This window comes from Aptenodytes patagonicus, chromosome 7 (assembly GCF_965638725.1).
Source record: "Aptenodytes patagonicus chromosome 7, bAptPat1.pri.cur, whole genome shotgun sequence".
Taxonomy (NCBI): Eukaryota; Metazoa; Chordata; class Aves; order Sphenisciformes; family Spheniscidae; genus Aptenodytes; species Aptenodytes patagonicus.
In genome coordinates, this window is record NC_134955.1 from 35574722 (window position 1) to 35594394 (window position 19673).

Genomic DNA, 19673 nt, shown 5'->3' on the forward strand with positions numbered 1-19673 from the left:
GCCCCACATCCTATACATCATTTCAAGGAACCTGACCAGCCCAGGTGGGTACACACATATGGATATATCCACATATATGGATACCTGAATGCTGGACAGAATGCTGAATGCATGTATCTTTGTGCTTTTGAGTATGTAGATATGAAAGTGTGACTGAAACCCTTTTTGTTTTAAAATAACATCACCTACCTCTCCTATAATATCTGGCATTGAACTTTGCTACACCGTCGCTAAATTATTTACTATAATACGAAAGAAACAACTAGAAGAAAGAAGATCATTGTCTATCCTTGCAAGTACATTTTGAAATTTCTGATCCTTTTATCAAAGAAAGAATACAGCAGTAAGTGATGTGGATTATTTATTATGTCAATAGTCAGTAAAGGAACAGAAGCAAGCCTGGCCATACCTGAGCTGTTGATTGAGACCAGTTAATGTATGAATGGTTGAAATTACAGATTAGCAGGGACTGAAATACTAAAAAAGAGGAGCAGCGGAAAACCAAATTCCTACAAACAGAACATATGGCTATATGAAAATTCAGCACATAGATGCGTAGTTTTACTCTTGAAACCATGTTTCAGGAAGAAACAAAAATAAATCAATTGGCACAGGTAATAAGAATGAATATCCCCAAGGAAAAGAGAATGAATGGAGATGGGAAGTCAATATTGCTCCAAGAGGCCAACTCCAGCAAGACATCAAAATGATCACCAGGCACCAACAGTCTCAACAAGCATCGGTGACAAGACCAGAACTAGATATATTGAAAACGGAGCTAGCAAATATTTCTGTAGAGGTGCATTCACAGTAATTTCTAAATGAAGGAACTGGATGAAAGACAGATGTAACTACATTGCTGTTTGGGGGGAAAAAAAAACCCAAACCAACCCAAAACCCTTCATCTGGTGATACATCAGAATTCAAACCAGAGATTTATTTTGGATAGAAAGTGAAAAGGTGTGGGTAAGGAAACTAATGCGAGAAGGATGCACACCTTTTCCTTTTCTTAAAGTAATGCCAAACTGAAGTTATCAGAATTTGAAAAAAACACTTGGCATTTGAAGAAAGCATAGTAATAAACAAAAAATCTTGCTCCCAAAGCTAATTGAAAAAAACATTTCAAGGAGGAACTGACAAGCTGATGCAGCATAAGCATACATAGATCAGAACCCACGCAATGCATGTGTGAGCCAGGATGTCTGTACTGAAAGATTATTCTCTTCTGGAGGGATACACACGTGGAATAGTTACAATTTGAAAAAAATAATTATTTTCAGGGAAAGACTGAGAAGCTTATTTCTGACATGTTTGAAAGTTTCACTGGACTCAGGAAAAGAATGGAGTTCCGTAGGTTAATAGAATACCAACTGGTTACTAAGAGAAATGTAGGGAAATTCTGCACATTAGAGCTTCTTCATATGATTCAGCATATAACAGGTCTTCCTTCTTTAGCCTTGCTATAAACAGTTGTTGGGCATGAAACAAGGAAGGGAACTGGATTTTGGCATTGCTATACTATTTAATACAGATTACAGTTACCAATAAATATGGTACTACTCGAAAAACAGATATTCAAGAAAAAAGTAAATAAAACTAAGTCAAATAAGTACCTCTACTGAAATTCAATGTTCAGCTTAAACTTGATGACACTAGTCTTTATTCTGCCTCTCCAGAGACTTGTTGATGGGTCTATTTTGGTACTAAGAAAAACCCCTAGGTGGTTCTTAGGAAAAACCCCTGCGTGGGTTCTGATCTATGTATGCTTATGCTGCATCAGCTTGTCAGTTCCTCCTTGAAATGTTTTTTTCAATTAGCTTTGGGAGCAAGATTTTTTGTTTATTACTATGCTTTCTTCAAATGCCAAGTGTTTTTTTCAAATTCTGATAACTTCAGTTTGGCATTACTTTAAGAAAAGGAAAAGGTGTGCATTCTACAAAGTGAATCTTCCATTTTAGAAAGGATTTTAGTAGACTTTGCTTTTATTATTTATGATGTATTCGGGGTTTTTTGATATCCCAAGCATACCAAGCTGCTTCTTTCTTAGTCACAATGTCTCACTTTTGAAGCTGTGACACTTAGTGTTTTTAACTAACAACAATCAGGGTTTTTAATGAACAACAATCAGGGTTTTTAACCAAAATGTAAACTAAAAATAAGACTTGTTAGGACTCAATCATCCACATGTTTTGCCAGGACAATACACTTTAAATAATGAAGAAAAAAGACAATGATTATATGGAAAATATTCTAGTTTCTTAATTAGTAATTGATTTGAAAACCACTGCTGCACTCTATTGAGGAGAACCTGGCAGGATACAGTAGATTGACGTGCGTTAGTAAGCAGGATTCCTCATCTTAAGGCAATCCTGGCTATTTTCTACTCCAATATACATTCTCTCAGCATGTCTCTTCACTAAATACAGTTTTTTGTAATCCTGGAATGTGCACTGAAAAAAATTAAGAGGAAATAAAACCCAGAAATAATCAAGAAAACACTGGAATTTTTAGCAGGATCAAATATCTAACTAAGCCCGTGTGTCTATAAACAGCTACCTGTTTTACAAAAAAAAAGGCAAGAAACCCTTGCAGTGCTCAGAGTGTGATTTCACCTACCTAGATCATCCTAACAATTTAAAAATCCTTTCTGCTTTTCCATGATGCTCAACTGTAACACAGCTAAATAGCTGTGCCAAAGCACTTGCTACTTACTCAAGCAAGTTCCTAGGTAGAAAAAACTGTAGCATATGCAAACTTAATACATAAAAACCCCCAACTTTACTTGGGAATTTAGTGTATGCGTACAAACTTTAAAATATATTCACATACTTGCCACATTGTTTTCACCTTGATGACCACCTTAAGAAGAAATAGTAGGAATCAAGATAACAAATACAAAATTTAATGCACTCAATGTGCACAAAATATCTACCCTATGGATAAAACTACAGCTTGCCTCATGTCCTGAGCAGCATCTTATTATTAACGAAGAATTTCTGGTAAGCAACCTGATCTTCCTTCTACTGAAAAATACTGAATATTTCTACTGAAAAATGTGTAACAATAAGTGATACAAAAGCATCTTCCCAACTCTACCTGCTCCCATCTGCTAATGTCATTACTTCACATAGTAGTTGTATATTAAAAGTCACAACTCTAGACTGGAAACATAAATCTTAATTAGATTTAGTATTAATTTGTAACTCATTTGACTGTGTAGAAAACTTGCACCACTGTGCGCATTCAACATTAAAGATATGGTTCATGACAGAAGGTGTTCAATGCATCATTTTTCACTGGTAGCAAGCACGAGAGATGATTGAGATAAAATATTTTTTGCCACAGAAATAATTCTCATCAGCCTTTTATTTTTTTAAAAATGTATTTTTCTAGGCTTTTTCATTTCAGAAATTCTCTGCAACTGAAACATTTACATAAATTACAAGTATCATACTTTTTACATTAGGAATATTAGGTCTTTACGTGAATGTCAACTTATGAAAGATAAAGATAATAGGAGACAGCTGTAGAAAGTTACAGAAAGTGATAAACTAGAAGAATTAAAAGTACTATGCTACAAAGGTGTGGATGGAGCAGTGGATAGATAAGATGACCATTTTGCTAGAATCTAAAAAGCTTCTGAAAAGTAGCCTTGCTTGTTCATTTTAGCTCTAAGATAGAGCTTATATACTTTGCTTATGCAGGAATTAAAAGGTATCTATCACAACTACAAATACGTAAGGATGTAACTTAACACCACCGAGGGTTTTGTCTGATTCAGTGTTAACTAAAAAATGGATAGCTAGGGAAGGGACAGATAACCAGCAAGTAAAGTAGAGACTTTGTCTTAAGCAGAATATAAGGAGTGTCAGGAATGAAGTAGCAAGATGGAAAGAAAAAAACGCTCTCATCTTAAAAGTACTGTAACAAGTTCCTTAGGATGCTTCAAGATCAAAGATAACACTGAAAGAAACTTTGCACACTGAAGTGGAAGAACTGAACATCAGTGAGACTGATGATCTTGCAAAGTGAAATACTTTTGAACACCTCTTGTCACTGAAATGTATTCCTGGTGATAATTTAAAACCTGTCCTTGGTCTTCTATATCTGCTTCATTTGACTTTGACACACAACATTGCCAAAAATTAAATATTGATTACGTCACTTATGTATGGGAGAAGTGAAGACTTCAACTTGAAAGCTGTAATTTTCTTTTATACTAATATATCCCTAAGAGTAGAACAAAATTAGGAGTTTGAAGGAATGACTCAGTCATTTGCTCTGTATATATTCTTTTAAGTTATCTGAAGTTATAGATCTAAAATTTTATACTGTAAGTTTAAAAAAAGCCCCAAGAGTCAACATTAATGCAAACATAAAAAAATTTCTCCATATTTGTAAAAGGTATTTTACACTAGGCAGTGTATTGCTTTTGTATCTGAAAAGAACATTGCATTTAACGTCATGAAAATGCCAACCACAAACATACACAAAAATATAATAAGATCTTAGAATCTGAGCAGCTACTGGAAATGACAAGAAAAACTTGCAAGCCACACTGTGTCATCCTAAACTTTTATCATGTGAGTATTCAGCAAATTCATCTAACCTTATTGAGAAAGCAGTAAAAGTTTAAAAAGACCAAAACTATATTGTAGAAGACAAAAATATCTGTCATAATCACTAGCAACTTTATGGTTGAATGACTGAAAAAGGGAGAAAAAGGGAGGACTGTTAGTGCAGTTTTCCCCTGAGTAAAACTTAGGTTGCCTCTATATCTGAATCCATCTACTATAAATATGGTTTAAATGCTCTTTGAGCTGCAGTGGATTTTGCTTGAAACTCAAATGCAATTTAGAGAACAAGGAAGGTGTTCTACAGAGATTTATTAAAAGCTAACAAAAGCAAGTTTGCTTAGTTTTAGTGATGTACCTAATGATAGACAGAGTAGTCCCAATGGAAATTTGTCTTGAGAAGTTCTGACCTCCCAAGAGGCTACAATGAAAAATATAATTACTTCTTTTATCAGGAAATTAAACTTTTGAGGACTGATTGAAATATACAGGTTCAAACTCAATATTCATCATTTACTACTTTGTTACAAACAGAGATTTTCAAAAAAACATCGAAGATGAAGTGTAAACAGTAAAGCAAATTTAAAATTAAATGTTGTATTTTGTCTACATGATCTGTGTGTATATATAAACAACATTAGGTTTTCCAAAATATAATTATGAAAAGGTAAAGACTTCTCCTAACAGATCAATCAGAAGTATTAGTAATGCACTCTCCCATACCTTCTCTCCAGTACCCCCATGCATTAGTAACCTGCTGCTTACATTCATTCAACAGAGGTTGAATGCAGAAGCTTGATTTTTTTTCTGAGACACACAACTTTCCGCTATTCGGCAAATTCAGTAAGAGAGATGTAAGGGTTTATGTACAGGACAAAAAAGATACAACAAGAAAATGGTACAACAAAATAAACTGGAATATGTAGCTGACAAAGAAATATAGTGCCACAAGCTCTATGGCTAGACCACCACTCCAAACAATATGTATAATCAAAGAAAACTAAATTTTTTTTTTGCTGAAACTTCCTCTCCTTTGTTTCATTTCATATATATATGTTTTGGAGCCCTGAAATGAGTTCCTAAACCAGCACATGAGAATATAGAAAAGATACACACTTGCAGATTAAAGAAGAAAAAAAACCACCCTGGAATATCAACTGGATGCTGAAGTACAATTTATCTTTATTCTCACTACTGTGTGGATCAAGAGGTCCAGTGTAAATTTAATTCGTACTGCCTTATTAGAAAGCCAGGATCCAGAAGGAAAAACACAGTAAGTGAAGACATTTAGACACATTGACAATCTTGAAGAATATGAATGAACCACATTTCTTGAAAAATTCAGATGATGTTTGAGAACTTGAGGGTACTGAAAAGGACTGAACAAAAGGTAACAAGTAGTTTGTTTGGTTTCTTTAAAGTGATAGGTAAAATGAACCAAGAGCTCTCTAAGTGGCAAAGCAGCTTACACTTTGTGCAAAATCCAACCTCTAGGTAATGGGAACAGATGAGATCATCCTTCAAGTTTATTTTCCAGTTGGGCTTTCCTAGATCTTTCCCTATATTAGCTTGTACCACCCGCTTTCAAAAGACACAGAAAAGCTAGACGAGCCAGATGTTGCATGGCAATTCCTGTTGTAAAAGTGGTGTGGTCTCACACATTTTGAACAAAATCTGATTTTGCAGTAATACATGAAAAACAGGGCTTAACGTGAAATACCAAAGCATGATCCAATTACGGTAAGAGCTCATCTCAACTAATTTCCCAAAGAAGAGTTTCAGATTTTTAATCTGTTTCAAAGTTCTTGTAGTTTCCTTCTGTAATCTCTGAATCTTTGAAGATAGTCTAGAGGAGTGCATTCTGCTTCACAACAGATAAGCTTTACTCCTTCCCATTGTGATAACCTTTCTGAAAATACATTGGCTTCATGTAGAGCTATTTCTTAGCAGTGCTGTCTCTTTTTTATGCCTGTTACTGGTCTCCTTTGGTTTTCTTTGGACAATTTTGTTTTGTCAACAGGCATAAAACTCAGTGCAGTTTCTCTGTTTCATATTGCTCTTCTGCTCTGAGTGTTCTAATGTAATAAGCTCTGAGTTTTTATTTTTAAGCCGTTGAACAAGGGACAATTGTTTAGCAAAAAAATGAAAGAGCCACTTGCAGATAGAATTCATTGAACATCTTAAGAAAAGTAGACTATATAATGAAGTTCAAGTATGCTGTCCATCAGAATCATTTTGATTCTATTACAGTGAAGGTGAGTACTGCATAAAACAATCCCATAGGCTAAACCAAAACATTTCTATGGGTGGTTGCCAATAAATCTTGTTTGCTGACAGAAAAGAATGAGACAGCAGGAAAGAAGAACTAGCAGATGCTGGCAATCACTTTAGCACGCAGAATAATCTTCAAGGATCATGAATTAGATGAGGAAGAATGTTATTGTTCGCCATCTGCTAAGGGTCTATTAGTATGTCAGCATCTGGTGCCACAGAAAGATCTTTGTGATGTGAATGCACAGAGCGATTTCAGACAGAGTTTTCTTCTGCTGAAAGGAATCCTGCCAAACGTAGGCATTACAGGCCTTGCCACTGGTCAATTCACTTAGTTTTTGATGTATGCTATTTAGTTTGATAAAAAGAGAACATAGTAGAGTTCACCTCAATGATTAAATAGTATAGCGTAATCAGTAAGAACCAAGTAATAATCCCACAAGGTTGGCATTAAAACTTTCTTTCTATTCAATTTAGGCTGGTTTTTGTTTCCAAATGTCAGGCAGCAAATATCTAAGTTTGAGCAAAACCAGTTGGTTTGAAAGTGTCTTAAACCGAACAATAACAAAGTGGGGCACAGAACTGCCCCAGCCCAGGACAGAAATTTGCACATACGTTTTGTCGACAAAATACTACTTGCTTAATGTTGTTACTCAGTGGCAGGATTATCTATGTTCCTGGGGATATTAAAGACATTCAAGGTGTTAACAATTTCATATTCATGATTGATATTGCAAGAGATAACATTAAACTTCAGTAACCATAACGTGTTGGTGGACCCACATATTAAGTAGTGCAACAGTACACATGGAATGAACTGTTCTGTCTTGCGTTTATCTATTACTTAGAATGATACAACCCTTGCATGCGAACCAACCTTGTTCAGCAGAGACAATACATGAATCTGATAGATTATATGTCTGAGCATGGAGCTTGCAAGGCATAAATGTACTTACTTTTGGTGTTGGGCAGGATGCAGTGGAGAGACGAGAGGTGGCCTGGGCACGAGGAGATTCTGAAGGAGTAGTACTGAGGGAAGCTGTATCACGTGGGAGCACCTGAACACCACGAGAGATGATGGAATCTGGAATCTTAAAAAGAAGAGAGATAGAATTAATAGTAAAAAATATACTGTATTTAAAACTTAATCAAAACCTTACATCAAAAACAGAGGAATACCCCACTCCCCAGTTTGCACACCTCCTCATATGCAGTGCTAGCAGTGGTTAATGGCATGTTCTCATAATTTCAGTAACAAATATCTAGCAAATATATAAGATCATATTCTAACTGAAGTAGTATAGAACATACTATTTGTTCTGAAAAACCTATGAATCAGACACACAACAGGAAATAATAAGAAAGGAATTTTCTTATTTTTTAATTATTAATTTGTTATTAATTTATTATTATTATTTATTTTATTATAATTAAGAGTTTTTTCCTCTTAAGCCTCAGTTTCAAACTTAACAATGACCAACAGTGATTTCTACCATGGCAAGAAGGGAGGCAGACTTCCCATTCTGTAACTAGGGGACAACATTCTGAACAGAAAACCACTTATTAGCAATGACTGAACCCCTCTGAAGAAACGTCATGCAGTGAGAAAATCTCTCATAAGAAATGTCATGCAGTGAGTAAATACTCTTCATTCCATGTATTGAAGACTTTATTTCAGCTACAAAAACTCTTGGTGTAAGGTTTGTGTTGCAAAAGCTACATGCCTCTCTGGAGGGAGTACAGGCACTAGAAACCACCATCCAAAGCCAACACTTGGTTTAAAATGCATTCTGAAGGGAATTCCAGAAAGCTGGAGTTTTAGGGACAGATCCTTTAGCTGGTATTGTTAAGTCACTTAAATAAATGAAATTACACCAACTTACAACAGTGAGAAAGTTGTCTTATTTTCAGTAATAAAAGCAAATCTATCATTTTTTATCTCCTGTCTCTTCTGTTCAGTTTTATCACAAGTTCCAAAGAAAAGAGGTAGAAGAATGCATTTAAGAATAAAGCTTTTCTTAGCTTTAATATACCGAGTCTTAGAAAGTCCGTTGCTTCTTATTACTGCAGTATTTGGGCCCAGTCATGCAGATATCACACTGGCTTTATAATTGACTGGATTAATTTTTTATTTTTTGTGTAAAATGGTAAGACATATGAATGATAAATACCTCAGATAGGAGAACTGATCTCTAACATTAGTTCTACAACACAAAATGCAGCAGATATTCCGCTATAACACACTCTCTACAAAGGCTTATTCTGATTTTATTGTCATGATTTTAACCTCTTCCTTTTTCAGAGGCAGCACTTCTACCAGATCAGACTGCTCTTACTTCCTGCAATTCACTTTTCTATCACAACAGACAAGAAAATGTAGAAATTCAGGTCTTTGATGGAATATATACACACAGTTTAAGATCTTTCTGCTCATTAAGAATTTCTTAGCTCAGCCTGATGTTCAAGTTCCAAGAGAACCACCAGAAGAACCCCCATGTTTGGAGGAAATGGCAGTAGCAGACAATAAAAGGAAGCAAGAAATGAAGATCCAGGGACAAGCCAAACCACTAACACTGGACATTTCCAGCCAGGATTTTTTTTTTAAATGGAGATGCTGTACCCAGTCTGCATCTAGGCATTTTGAGCATTCTTGCCTAGTAAGGCTTTAGGGCAAATAGAAGCCACTGGAAAGTACCTCTTTCCAGGAACAAGCTTAAACCCTAGCTTTTAAAATCTGTTGCATCCTTAGGACCAGTGTCAGGATATTAAGACAGCTTTGTTGCTTGTCTCTGTGCAGTTAAAATCACCGATCTTAAGGCTCAAGTCATTACATACTGCTTTTTTATGTCTTTTTTTCCCCTCAACTTCCTTGGTTCCCGTCTATAAATAATGACTACATCTAACTTAGCAACCTTGACTTAGAGATACTGGGTTATACCTAAGGGGATCTTATTTCACCATAAACCTTCCTCTACCTGTTAGAGTTTCTTATATTTATAACCTGTTTATAAGTTGCGTGGAAACAGATCTTGCTCTCAGTATGCCACCAACTGCCTGCTTTCTGCTCTACTGCTGTGTTTCTAGACTGGCAGTATTTTTTTGCCAGTCAATTTCTGTCAGCATTTAAAAACCCCCAACTTTCCTCAGAGGATCTTTCAAGGCTAAGTAACTTATGCTGCAATTTCCACTACAAATTATGAAGTCAGCAGAGTTTCTCTTCACTGTGGACAATTATGCTGGGGATATCTTCCTCTCCAGAAACGGTGCCTAACTGGCCTCTACTTGGAGTACTCTGATTTGCAAATGGCATCTTAGAGATGTACTATAAATAGAGGTAAACAGGGACAATGATATTCTGATCATGCAAACAGTTTGTACTTTTAATCTCCATGACTAAGGACAATACAGCAAAAAATTATGTTTTGATAAAGGCATAAAATAAAAAAAGACACAATAAAAGAAAGTATAGTTTTAAGTCTTCAAATAAGACACCCTTTCTCTAACCTCCTCTGATAAAAAGCTGCACACATCTTGATATGATTCTGTATGGGTCCATTACCTCTTTTATATACTCAAAGATCCCACAATACAAATACAATATTGCTTGTGCAAATGATACCATGATCCAGTTCTCCCTGAGTTTACTCTGGTTACTCTAGAGTAACCAGACATTACATATTGTCTCATCCCCTTCAGGCAAGTAACTGTTTTGTTTTTCTTTTTCTATCTACCATATCCATCAATCATTGCTTCTAAAATTTTATCCAAAATCACCTTTTTCAGAACAAAAAACTCTCTCTGCAACAAAATGACTGAGACAATTCCAGTCTCCATTGAACTGCATGTGAAGTATTAATTTTTGCCTGTGAGAAAATTAAAATTTAAGTAAAATTTCAGCCAGGACATTAATCAGAAAAGGAAGCTGACAATAAAGGGAAACGATGATTACAGGCATTTCATTTCAATGAGAATTATTCCCTAATCACTAACTTTACAGAAAATACAAATGCCATAAAACAATCCATATATAAACCTACCTAGAACTCTAAGTTTCAGCTTGCTAGCTTTTGCAGACACAAAATCTCACTGAGAGAATTAAGTTAGTTCACAGTTACAAATTTTGCTCTCGAGAGGTTTATTTCTCTAATATGACAGCGGAGTCTGTTGTATTGCTAAACCCAGCACTAATATTCTCTTTAAACCACTACAACCTGCTGATTTCGGAGAAGGTACTAATATGCATACTGCATAAATATATAAAAAATGTAATGGATATATACTGTTCATTAAGTGAAAGAGACAATAGAATATGATTGGTATTTCTATGCATGTATGTTATGCGATATGGGGAATGTCTCATTTTTCTCACCTACATTTAATAAGTTTTTTTCCTTTTAAAATTAAATTTAGGCAATCTACGCCTCTAATCAAGACAACTTCTTGTTAACCCTATTAAAGACGTTGATAAACCCATAAGAAATTTCCGTGTTTCCTGGAACCTGGAAATCTGCAATAAGGAAGGGCAGGAATATTATTATGTTTTGGATAGATTATTGTTTTTTGAAACTTCCACAAAGTCACAGTCTGAGTATTTATGATGTCTCCCCCTGAAGTTTTTCAACTCATTTGCCAGTTGCAAACAAATTTAATAGAGGGTAGAGGTCCAAATCTCTAAATGGGGTACAATAAAACTCTAAGTTTAGTGAAAATAGTTTCTGTTTGCACTAGCTGGAGTGGAAAACCTGTTGTAACATACTGATGGAGAAAGAAATGAATGAGAAATGAATGAAGTGACAGAGAAAGATATCCACCATATCCATCAGTTATTGCTTCTACAATTTTTATCTGATATAAAAGTACTTCTGGAAAAGGTCATATGGGTTTAAATATTTGTGTTTTCAGATTAGAGAACTAAATGTTGACAAGAAGGGGAAAAAGGAAAAGATATGAGCTCTTTATTCTCTTTTGCCCAGGACTGGAACAAAGATTGACAGTGCTGGTGAGGTACTAAGAAAACAAGCTGTAGATGGTAATTACTATGATTGTTATACAAAAGCAAAAATGTCTTAAAAACATTGAGAGAGGACAGCTTAAAAAAACAACAGCCTTCTGAAAAACTAGCCACTTCCTGCTCTGAGTTTGAAGATCTGATTTGGATTACAGAATGCATAAAACAATAGCTCAAGAGTAATTTGCAAAAGGGCACAGAACCCTCGATGACAGCTTAACAGCGTGCTTCAGAGAGGCTGAATTCGCCGTTTTACTGACACTGAGGAATATGGTGCAAATTCTAGTTTAGTAATCTCAACTAAAAAAAATGAAACTATTGGAATAAATGTGTGTGTTTTTATGTATGTACACATATATAGCTTTATCATCAGGTGTGTGAACTTTAAAGCCTTCACATTTCCTAATTGACTTTTCAAGAGACATGGTCATCATGTTTTAAATACAGAGGTGTTACGCTATTTGATTGATGGTTTAAATTACTATTTGCCTAAGGGAACAAGAAGGTGCAGCCTCTGGTCATCAAATCTAGTGACATATTTTCCCAAGAACTTATACCCCGTTTGCTGCCTGACATGGAATGAAAGGTGAGACAGCACAACTCTCTCTAGGCCAACTGCCTTCCTTAGGTTTCTCTAACCCACAGTTATTAGTACAGTAAATTATGTTTCATTCCTGATGATACTGTAGCCATTATTCTATCTTGATTCAAGCCTAGGCTAAACCTTTGGGAGACAGAAAACAAAGTATAGTATTTTGTTAGAGCCTGAGTTATAACCTCTGGGTTATAATAAACTAAGTCCTTTCTACCATTCATTGAAATAGTTGCCTACTATTCACTAAAATCCAGTAATTTATAGTAAAGTCCACTGTATCCTGACTCCTCAAGTCTTTTCTTCTGTTTTTGAGAAATTCTACTTCTAAACAGAACACAAAAACAAGGGAGGAACTGCAAGTGATGAAAGCAAACTATGAACACCCAGTGCAAATGCTGTATTATGCTGACAAACTAACTATTGAGAGAAAAAAGCAAAGCAAGGCAAATGAAGGGGAAAAAGATACCAAAATTTCATAGCTCTAAAGCAGTAGTTTTAGGAGATTATTTTAATTCTATTCAATTATTGAGTATATTAGATGATAAAGCCGATGACTAATCAGAAACACAGGCTTTATAGCAACGATTATCTCAGCAGCCAAATGATTCAAACTGGCAATGCATGCAAACTTTACCTTGTTTAGCCCTGTATCTTAAACAGAGTATTTTCTGTAGCATGTTCTCTAAAAGATAGCACTGATGTGTATTTGTTAGAAGAAAATAAGTAACACTGTCTGTTCACACAGTAGACTAGGAGGCAGGCAGTGTATTTTTAGCTACTGTTAGTGCAAAAGCCTCTTGGACGTGTCTCTTACCGGTTCTCCTGCACTGCCTGCTGCGTGATGGCAATAACTGATGAGACCAGGGATGGGCTGTTCACCTTTTGCCATGATAACAGCTGAACTGGTGTAGGATGGATGCTTCTAATGCACAACACATAACAGCTATGAATACAGTGACAGGAAAACATGAAACTATACAAGCAAATGACTGAAAGAATGAGGTGAAAACAGGTGTGACACTGAAATGCCAAGCTCATATGAACACAGCCAGTTTAGATCTCAGGTATTTTCTGCCTTTAAAAATTGCACTTATTATTTATCTTTGCCAGTATCAAAAGACGTTAATCAATTTGAAATTTGCATTAATAAAAACTGAAACTTGCAAGTGGTAATTACCTTAATTCATCCCTGTAAAGACATATGTAATCAGGATTTCCTGCACATGAGGAGATGATCTCCAGCTGCAGCTGTCTTAGAAATGTCAAGATGTCTCAGACCTGAATTCACATTTCTGGAGTTAGAATGTTGCTGCTTTGGTTTAGAAATTGTTTAATATAGTTTTGAGTTACTTAGACTTTCAATTCCCACAATAGGAATTAAAAGTACAATTTGTGGAGTAAATACAGAACAAAGCAGTTTGGAAAAAACCCTTTCCAAACACATAGGAATACATTGTCTTTCCATTTGAAAACTGAAGACATAAAACTGAGGTAAATATTTATATATTGCTTCAAATAACATATTTCTTTGGAAAACATTTAAAATTTGAACTGAAATAATTTGCAAGTGTTATCTAATTTTTTCCTTTTGTAGTCTCAAATTTATTATTTTGGTTTGAGTAATGTTGATCTATAATTACTGGCTAAAGCAAGTCTATAAAGACAATGTGATGACATTTAGTTTTGCGGCAGAATTTCACATCTCTTACGTGGACATGCACACTGGAATACAGTAGTCTGGATAGCTTATTGCTTAACCTGCTACCTATCTGTCATACTTTTTATCAATGTTTTTAGAAACCAACATTTTCTTTTCAAAATAGATATTATGGCTTAGAAAATTTTGTTGCGATTCCTTAATATGCCACCTACTGGACTTTGCATGTTCAGGTGTGTGAGTACTTTGAATTAAAAAAAAACACACTAAAAATAATCTGTCACATCAGAATGGTATCATAAAATTATGTTTTGATAATGACGATGGTTATTGTCAAGATAATAAACAATATATAACTCCCACTGAAATTTGAGATCACCTACCAAAACAGGATTAATATATTTTTATGAAGCTATATTTCTACAAAACGTACCTAAAATACATCGCTTTGACCACACAGACGTCAATGTACAGTCTTAACATGCAAATGAATATTGGTGGAAAGTACCTGAGCTAGAAACTAAAGGGTCTCTTAGGGAAACAAGCCAGACTCACCTTAGCTGCAATGGCTGCTGCCGTGATATGTGAAGAAGAACTGTCCTCTGTTGAGGCAACTCCACTATCCTTCTTCTCTTCCTCCTCTTCCTCACACTGTACTCCTTTGTCTTCTGTCTGCTTGTGAGGGCTGGTGGTTGGAGGAGGAGAAAGAGGAGGTGGTGGTGAAGGTAGATCTTCAAGCTCATCATGTACCTCCTTTACTTTTACAATGGCATCCCGCAAAAGATCAATGGCGTGAGGTAGGGCTGGCAGTATAAACTGAAAACATTCCTATGCACAACAAGAAAAAAAGACTATGAAAAGTTACCTGCAGATGTAAATAGGGATTTTTCAGATTTACTCTTAAAAGATATTTGGGATTTAGATGTATCTTCTCACCCGATCATAAATAAAACCTTAAATGCCCTATGCAATTGCTCATAGATGGTAAAAAAACAAACTCAGAACCAGAACTGGGGACTATACTGTATATTTTTGCCTTTTTTCATGCAAATATAGTAAGTTGTACAATGGGGCTACTGTAATTAAGCTAATATTGGATTAAAACTTTGGAAAACAAGAGTTAAATTTTCATGAATACATAATACAGAAACTAGTTCACAGCAGTTGGCAGAATGCTACAAAAATGCAGAATAAAAACATTAACTCCATCCCTGCAGGGATATTAGCTTCAGATCATTCTAATATGTTCCTTCACAATTAGAGAACAATTCATAAGGGTTTCCATAATTAGGCTTTTATATAATTATATCCTTTTTTATTCATGGTCTTATCCTATATGCTGGAAGAATGACAAACTACACTGATGTCATTATAATTTTATGTAACTCAGAAAAAAATGTTGATAAATAACCTATTTTTCAAACCTTTCCTTGCTCTAGAAGCTTAAAAGCAATTAGAAAGTTTATTTTATATGGCTGGAGAAAGCAAAAATGCAGACACCATGTAACTGTTCTTCTTGTTCCATAAAGGGCATATACATATATAGCTACCTCTGCTGCTAAAATATGCTAGTATTTCATCAAATCAAAGAGGAACTTCAGGACATCACGCACTGCAGCCTCCTGCTCAGATCAGGGTCAATACAGAATTCAGACAGGTTGCTTAGGGCTTTCTTCAGTGAAGTCTTGAAAAAATCCAAGAACAGAGACTCCACAGCCCTTCTTGTCAACCTGTTCTAATGCCTAATTACCCTCAAAGTGATTTTCTTTTTCTTTTTGTTTTATCCAGCTGGAAGCTACCTTCTTCAATTTGTGACTATTGTCTCCCATCCTCCTCCCAGACACCTCAGTAAAGAGTTTTCTTCATGTCATTTGAGCAGACTGCATATAAACATTAAATTATTGGAAAATGATGGCAGGGTCACAAGAATGAATTGCCATTGCAGTGCAGTTAGGGAACATGTAAGTTGACAGAGAAAGCTGACATTATTCCTTTTGTTGCACTTCATTTTCGGTTTTGTTTCAAGCATAAGGAAGATTTTTAAAAATGTATTCCAACATTTTAGAGTATCCAGAAAATAAATAATGATAAATATTTTGTAAATAGATACTCTAACAAATATTTTCAATAAATAAAAATGACTATGTAAAGAAAATAAAGAGCAAACCATTCATCAGAAATTACTAGAGTTTATATAAGCCACTTTGTAAGTCAAAAACATGACTCACAAACACTATTTCCTCAAAGCTTCTAAATAAGAACCCACCTTTCAGTTGCTCTGTTAAGAGTAATGAAAAGTCAGACTACTTCATAGATTTATAAATTCTTTAAACATTCAATTTGGCACTCTGAAGAACTGGAGTAAACTGGATGAGCATAAGATGCTGTATATAATGAATATATATTAAAATATATTTGTAAACATAATAAAGAATTATAACTTCTAATGTAACTGCAAACCTTGGAGTTATTGTGCCTTCACAATATTATTTTAAAAATGGTTTAAAATACTGAAGCATACAACCATCATTACTTCAGTAAAAAAGCAGACCTCAAGTAAGCAGTAAACAAGGACAACAATCTGTGAACTGACCAATAATCATGAAAAGGTACATTAATGATTATCTCATTAGAGAAGCATGTCCCCCACTCCTACCACTGAAATAAAGCCTTGTTGACTTGACTGTTGATGAATAGGTTCCCAGTAAGTACTCTAAAAGCTCATGCTATTTGTAAAACTCATTGTTTTAGGCAATTGTTAGTACAATTATGAAAATTGCCATAGACTCAGTGATTTCAACAAGCATCTGGTAATTTCACACTTTGCCCTCTTTCATAACATGAAATACCTTTTGCAAGGCTAAAAGAAAAGAAAACAGATCAGAACAACACAAAAATGGAAGTATTCTACAGATCCTGATTCAGTGGTACGTGCCACACAAACGTTCCCTGGAGAAAACACATTTGGCATTGTGTCCATTTTTGAGATGGAACATTTACACTGCTGCCATTTTCTATTAACATTAATGAAATATGTATACTGCTGCAATTTCATAGCTTTCTACAAGCTTCTTATATGATTGTATTAATATGGTGGAAAGGAAATTAGCAAATCATAAAAGAGAGAACTGAGAGAAATTTCTGGTAACAACCCGTCCTATTTGGTTCTTGAGAGCCAGACTGTTACGGAGCAATTTTCTCTACTATTAGTCTTAAAAATCTTTGCTGAAATCTGATACTTTAAAGATGTTTCATATTAAAATAAATTGTGACAGAACAAAGTATCATCATGACAGGAACAAATAAATAATCAGTTTATAAAAAGCTTGCTTGTATAATGAAATCATATGACATTTTTTTCTTTTCCAGCAGAATTACCTTTTTTATTACTTACTTTATATCGAACTATTGTTAAAATACTTATTAACATTTTTCCATTTCTTTTCCTCATCCTCTTTCTACAATTTACCAATCTTCACAGTCTGAGTGCCTCAGGGCAGAAAACGACCATTTCTTCTGTACTTAGCATGTTAGGAGTGTTACTGAATACAACAAAAACCATCAGAGATTGTAGGCTATTTCATCTCTTCCATAATTCAACAAAAGAAGTACAGACTTCTAAAAAAGTGTTCTTACTGGTACACCAGTTCTCTAAGATGTGGGGCCCATTGCTACGTTAAATCCATGTATATACATATGACTTCCCACTCATAAGTGGAAGACTTTCAAGTAGATATACTCCTGCCCCACCATCCTCCAATGCTTGTTGCATGTTTTGAAGGCTTTTTAATTTCTTTGCAATTACAGAGTCTCATTAGATTTCCTAAAAAGGCTCTAAGGAATGGTAGAATCATAGGAGGGCTTACTGAGTCCTTGAATTGAAACATGTAGACAGTGTATCTGAAAACCTGTGATGGCTGCTTAAGATAATAGTATTCAAAACATTTCCTCTTCAACTTCCAGGTGACAGCCCACAAACATTCTTTATATATCTCCAGACATAAGTCTTTCAAACAACAATGACTTCAGGGCTGTGCTGCCAAACACATTAGTACTGTCTCCTCTGTGATTGGGTACTACTGGTTCAGAAGACGTTGATAAACTACCAGGTACACATTTGTTAGAGGCCAGCGGTAAAGATATTTTTTAACAAGGCCACTGACATAGTCTGAGCCCTGGAGAAATACGTTCTCATGACTGATGGGGGATCTACCTTAGCAGTTTTGTATCAGGTTGTACAGCCCACTATTCAGCTTAGCAGTGTTTGTGTGGAGAAGGCTGTTTTTCTGGATCTATCAGCCAACTACACAGAAAGAGCGAGCACTGGAAAGATCTAACCTTACTAACACACAAAAAAAATTCAGAAAACAAACTGTATAAAGGGTGTAAAGTCTGATACCCATAGCCAAAAGATTTAAAAGATCCTCAAATTCTTAAAAATGATGTTCCTTTTTTTCCCTCTTGCTGACCAAAATTAGGAATATTCTTCATACTCCAGCAAGTTTTACCATACATTAGGACTTCCTCTTACTTCTGTGTGGAAAAGAACGCTTTCTTGGAAGCTGTAGACAACACAGGGATCAGGTACAGACTGACTAGAGAAGAAGGAAGTGTAAGAGACCATTAGACTCTTCATTAGCACTGCCTGCTACAGTGAGCGCTCTCTTGCACTACATGTAATGCTGTCCTGGTCACACAGTACCTTCAATCAGATCGGAATTGTATCATCCCTGACTGAGAGTGATGGTGCATTCAGTTATATGAATATGTATTTCAATTCACTTTTGTAAAATTTCTTGTAGTGAGTACTTTCTACCATTCAGAACAATGGGAGGTGCTTATCAGGGGTCCTCAGTAGCAGATCAGTAAGAACACTTCTTACCTGTGACCCTTTCTTGCTACCTGGCAGATTAATTATGAGAGTTTTCCCTCTGATTCCACACACGGGTCTGAAAAGAAAGAAACCCAGAGTGAAATTCTCGCATGCAACTTTCGCCGCTGTAGAAACAAGAACTGAGCATTTAAGATAAATTCCATTATTTATCAGCATTGTAAACTCAATTTCCAGCATCTAAAAATATTTGCTCAGGAGAAGCTGAGCTGAAAAAGCATCAAGTAAGGCTGACAGAGTCTAACATTTAATTGATAGTATAAACACTGGCTAGATCTCCATCTTTTTTAGATCTGTGTAGCTCCCTTAATTCTATTGTTTACTTGCATCCAATACATTCTTTGATATAGTCCGTATTTGCTCATATACACGGTTGCTTTGTAACGTAATTGATGGTGTCAAACACTATTTCCCTTGCCAGGTAAAAATACTAAGTCATGCTGGTTGCATTAATTCAAATATGTCTTCTTTTTTTTTTAAAGATGCAACATAAGAAAAGCACAGAGGGAAGTATCTCTCAAGTGAAAACTGCACTTATGCAATTCATATCTCATTCTTCCTAACAGACTTTCCTTCCCCCTCAAAAAAAAGACAAAACCAACTATCAAAGATGGAAGATTTTATTTTATTTTTATCTTTAGTGAATTCCTTTGGCCTTGATGCAGGGCTGAACTTAG

General features: G+C 35.3%; 1 protein-coding gene across 22 annotated transcripts in view; it reads right to left on the reverse strand.

The window, feature by feature from the left end:
* Nucleotides 1–19673, reverse strand: part of GPHN (gephyrin) — a 301882-nt gene that overhangs the window by 93939 nt on the left and 188270 nt on the right. For 13 of the 22 annotated variants that reach the window (XM_076344872.1, XM_076344869.1, XM_076344880.1 and 10 more), the window contains 4 exons: nucleotides 18988–19054; nucleotides 14661–14933; nucleotides 13263–13370; nucleotides 7802–7936 (listed from right to left, as the gene is read on the reverse strand). In XM_076344872.1, the coding sequence (XP_076200987.1) occupies nucleotides 7802–7936; nucleotides 13263–13370; nucleotides 14661–14933; nucleotides 18988–19054 (583 nt within the window). The remainder of the gene's footprint in view (nucleotides 1–7801; nucleotides 7937–13262; nucleotides 13371–14660; nucleotides 14934–18987; nucleotides 19055–19673) is intronic. The other 9 variants (XM_076344877.1, XM_076344875.1, XM_076344873.1 and 6 more) reach the window with 1 other exon arrangement.